Source organism: Pan paniscus, chromosome 6 (genome assembly GCF_029289425.2).
Source record: "Pan paniscus chromosome 6, NHGRI_mPanPan1-v2.0_pri, whole genome shotgun sequence".
Classification (NCBI taxonomy): Eukaryota; Metazoa; Chordata; class Mammalia; order Primates; family Hominidae; genus Pan; species Pan paniscus.
The window spans coordinates 43,512,179-43,517,117 of record NC_073255.2 but is presented as its reverse complement, the minus strand read 5'-3'; the positions used below and the strand labels follow the sequence as shown (position 1 = coordinate 43,517,117).

General features: G+C 43.9%; 1 protein-coding gene across 1 annotated transcript; it reads left to right on the top strand.

The window, feature by feature from the left end:
• Positions 1-1,446: 1,446 nt before the first annotated feature.
• On the top strand, positions 1,447-2,151 carry LOC100994803 (protein CFAP144P1). Its single transcript, XM_055115864.2, has one exon. The coding sequence runs from the start codon at positions 1,495-1,497 to the stop codon at positions 1,900-1,902; it is 408 nt and encodes a 135-aa protein (XP_054971839.1). The 5' UTR covers positions 1,447-1,494; the 3' UTR covers positions 1,903-2,151.
• The last annotated feature ends 2,788 nt before the right edge of the window (positions 2,152-4,939 follow it).

The following is a 4,939-nucleotide window of genomic DNA, read 5'->3' as shown; positions in this document are numbered from 1 at the left end:
TGAACATAACATCTCTAATCATGCATATTCACGCAGTGAGGTAGATAATGTGAAAGGGCTTTGAACAATGTAGTAAGGGAAAGAGACTAGGATACTGACTTCCCATTTTCCCAATTCTTGCTTCAGAACTGCTCTCCTAGGCCCCAAGCCCCTACCTCTGTTAGCCCCTTGATCAATCTTTGCCTGTCCAGGGGCAAAACTACGTAATATCCCAAGAACAGGGACTAATATTACAGTCCCATTTCTTTTCTTTGCTATTTCCCATGATCACTCTTAAATCAAGAAACAGATCTTTTCTCTGATTGGTGGGGCCTCCTCACTAGAACAAAGGGGAGAATGTACGTTTCATAATAGGGATTCTGTGATGAAATGACCTAAGGAGAAAAATGTACATTTCATAATAGGCATTCTGTAATGGAATGTCCTGAGGGGATAAAAGCTGGAGTCGGTCTCAGCACATCTCAGTTACTCATTTTGACTCTTTTGGACAAGTGAGTTACTACAGCTCTGATTTGGAAAAATGACTAGAAAGCTACCTCCAATTTCTCGGCCTCAACCCCAGCCTCATTTTCTTTCTGTTCCTTCCCGCTCTCGTCTTCCAGCCCTCCTTCCCCCCGTTACTCCTCAAACTTCCTGCCCTCAGCCTCCTCTCCAGAGCCGTCCAAGTTGTTCGATTTTCTGCCCTACCCGTTTGCCCAAGCTGACTAATGTCGCCCCTTCCCAGTGCCCTACCTCAAGGAACTTCCTGCCCGGCCCTTCCTCTGTTACTTCCAGGGCGTCCGTGTGCCGCCGCCCTGTTCGTCAGGCACCCCTTTCCCGGTGCCCCCCTATCTTTCCCCCTCACCCTCCTCATAGCCCTTCTTTCTAGTCCCCTGTACTCTAGTCCCCACTCCCTATCCAGCCACCCCCAACCAGACCTGACGGCTTGCAAATCTCACCCTGGAGAAATGGTTTCCCTCCTACTGGGGCAGTTCCCAGGCGGTCCAGAATTGCCAGGACTGTGGATTCCCAGCAGCGACCTGGCAGACACGGGGAATCCAAGACCATGACAAGCGAACATTCGGCCTGGCCTGCGCCTTTCCTCTCCTGCCTGGGCAGCCAGACTGCACAAGCCTCTGCATTTGAACTGGCTTCTCCGTGGAACTTGGTTTGTAACCACGGAGCAAACTGCAGGACCAGGGGCAGAGAAGGTAGGGGAGTGAAAAGCATCGAATCTGTTCTCAAGGAGGGAGGTGATTGGACAACGTGAGGTCTAGTTTTATGTTCATTATCTCCTGGGTTTGCCAGTTGATGGCAAGCCTTTTTCCTGGCAGTATCCAGAGGCGGTTCTAGTGAAGAGGCTGGATTCGGAGAGGCCAGAGCGGTATCATACGAACGCTGTTGCCTGGAGACGGAGTGGGGTGCCGTTGCCTAGAGACTGCAGAAGGCCCGCAGCCAAGCGAGTGGTAAGAGGACGCCGAGAGAGCCCTGGACCCACGGAGCAGCCCCAAGGCTATGGCGGGACACCCGAAAGAGAGGGTGGTCACAGATGAGGTCCATCAGAACCAGATCTTGCGGGAGCTGTACCTCAAAGAGTTACGAACCCAGAAACTCTACACGCAGTACCACGTGAATCCCCTGCGCAAGGTTCACAGGATTACGAGGAAGCCTATGTCTTGGCATGATAACCTGGAGGAACCCGCAGACGCCAGGTTTCTGAATCTCATTCACCATGCTGCCCAGGGGCCAACGAAGAAGTACCCAGAGGCACAGACTGAAAACCAGGAAATTGGGTGGGACTCAGAAGCCTTGGTCGACCCAGAACGCCGTGACCACAGGATGAACCACTTCAGGGTCTACAATGACATCACTCTGTACAAAGCTAAAATGTGGAGCTTGGGAGAAGATGATCGCCACAAGTAGCATCTCAGCTGTGGAGTCAGGCCCTGGATTTAATGCCCTAAATATCCACTGCCTAGAAGACTAAACATTATTTTAACCCCCCGTCCCCTGTCCATAATTCATGGATAGTGGCAAAAATTAGGAAGCATAAAAAATATGCGGAAGAAGGAAATAAAAATTGCCCATTATCTCACCATATGGAAGTGACTAATGTTAGCATTTTAAACCATTTGTTTTTAAAATTAATAATAAATTGCATATATTTATTGTGTACAATGTGATGTTTTGAAATACGTATACATTGTGGAATGGTTAAATCGAGTATCTCACATACTTATTTTGTGGTGAGAGGACTTAAAATCTATTCTCTTAGCGATTTTCAAGAATACAATACATTGTTATTAACTGTAGTCACTACAGTGTATGACAGCTCTCTTGAACTTATTCCTCCTAACTGAAATTTTGTATCCTTTAGCCAACATCGCCCCAATTCCTACCCCTAACCCCTGGTAATCACCATTCTAATCTCTACTTCTATGAGTTCGACTTTTTTAGATTTAGAAAATGTGGTATATTTACTTAATGGAATACAATTCAGCCTTAAAAAAGAAAGAAATCCCATCATTTACAGCAACATGGATGAACTTGAAGGACATTATGTTAAGTGAAATAAGCCAGGCACAGAAAGACAAATACCACATGATCTCACTTATATGATGAATCTAAATATGCCGACATTTTTGCATACTTCTATATTTTTCTGTATATTTGAACTTATTGATCTTACGTTTTGATTAATAAAAGATTGTAAGCATGTATTTTCAGACAGGTGGAGAGAACTGACAGGAATATGATCCTACTTATATGGCATGAACATATAAGATTTGATTATGCCTCTTGTCCCAGTGTAATTACAAATAGTGCCTTCTTTCACTCTCAAAAGTCTTGGTGGAAGCAAGGCTGAAGAAAGTTGGAGGAAAGGGTAGAGTTTTACAGGAAGTTAAGGAAAGTTAAGATAAAGTTAGTTGAACAAAAATAGTAACCATTATACTGTCGGTTTTGAAGCCACCAAAAGAAATTTAACTTAACATTTTAAATAATTAATGCTAATTATGATAATAATTATATAATAATTAATATAAATAATTAATGCTAATTATTTAAAATGTGGGGGCCAGGCGCAGTGGCTCACGCCTGTGACCCCAGCACTTTGGGAGGCTGAGGTGGGCGGATCGTGAGGTCAGGAGTTGGAGACCAGCCTGGCCAACATGGTGAAACCCTGCCTCTACTAAAAATACAAAAATTAGCTGGGCGTGGTGGCGTGCACCTGTAATCCGAGCTACTCAGGAGGCTGAGGCAGGAGAATCGCTTGAACCCGGGAGGTGGAGGTTGCAGTGAGCTGAGATCATGCCACTGCCCTCCAGCCTGGGCAACAGAGTGAGACTCTCTCAAAAAAAATAAATAAAATGAAATTTGGGAAGGAGGAGAAAAGCAGGAGGGAGAAGTGTTAAGTGAGTTAAGTTCTTATCTTGGATGTTGCCCAAACAGGAACAATGGCACCACATAGAACACAGTTCTATGAAACTGCTCTTATGGAAACTCCATGGCCACTTCACACTATCCCTTCACACTTTTGATTTTGAGGACTACAGTCTAGTTTATACCTAGACCATAGAACCTCCACTACAGTTACTGCAGAATAGCTCTACCCACAGATTGGCTAGAACATCCCATCATCCCTAAGTGCTAATTTTTTTCTAAGTTTTACCTAAGCAGTATGTTTGCTTGATAAAAACTAGGTCACATATGGGTTCTCAGTTTCAAGAGAGTCTAGGAAATGCAGGGTTTTTTGTTTGTTTGTTTGTTTGCTAGCTTCTGTAGTACGGGAAGGCAATAGAAGCTGTTGGAGTTTGCACTGAGTGAGCCAATTTGCAGGATTTTCCATAATCTGCTGGCCTAAATAACACCTGTTGACAATATTTTAAAAAGTAAATATTGTACATATATAAAATGAGAAAATTTATACAGTAAAACATGCATAAAATAAAAGGTAAAAGCTGCTTTTTATTACCCTTTTCATCATCTCTTCCTTTATTAGTTATCTATTGCTGTGCAATAAATTACCCCCAAATTTAGCAGCTTAATATAACAAAGCACCATTGTGTCACAGTTCTCGGGGTCAGAAGTCTAGCTGCTGCTTAGTTGGTTGTCTCTGGCACGAGGTCTCTCAGAGGTTTCAGTCAAGCTGTTGACTGGAGCTTCAGTCTCACCTAAACGCTTGACTAAGGGAAGGTCTTCTTTCAAGCTCACTCATTTGGTTTTTGGCAGAATTTAGTCCATCACAGGCAATGGATTAAGGGCCTGGGTTGCTCATAGACGGTTTCCTGCAGGCCTCCCCCGGTTCCTTGCCACAGGAGTCTTGCATAGGGTAGCTCACAATACGGGAATCAGAGGCCCTCTGAGTGAGCAGAGGAGAGAAAAGGCAAGAAAAAAAACACCCAAGTTGGAAGTCACAGTCTTTCTAAAACCTCATCTTGGAAGTGACATCCATTGCTTCTGCTGAATTCTGTTCATTAGAGGCAAGTTAGTAAGTCCAGTCTACACTGGATACGAGGGGATTGCACAATGAGGTGAACACTAGGAGGTGGGGGTCTTTGGGGGCCATCTTAGAGGCTGCCTCCTCTCCCGCCATGGGTCTTTCACCCAAAAGGAATCACTGTTAATAGTTTCTTATCATTCCTCTCAGGGAAAAACAAAAAGAATTGGATTTAAACCAATTATCCAAGATTAACCTGGAAGTGTTCCAACAGTTACTGCTAAGATCTAAATGTCAACCATTCCTAAGTAGCATAAATGTCATCCTAGCCAAGTAGACCAGATGAGCATTGAAACTCACAGCTTGCATTCAAGTAAAAAAGGTAAACAGTATAGCAGTGGTAACATGGTGAAAGTGCCCAAGCGTGTGTTTACATTTTCACAAATGAAAAAATATCAACCATAGGACATATGGGCAATGCCTCTGAAGGAGTTCTTGAAAAATAAATTTGCTCAGAAAACA

Excerpts from the sequence above, each read along its gene's own strand:
- LOC100994803 (XM_055115864.2), top strand. The coding sequence starts at position 1,495 with ATGGCGGGACACCCGAAAGAGAGGGTGGTCACAGATGAGGTCCATCAG.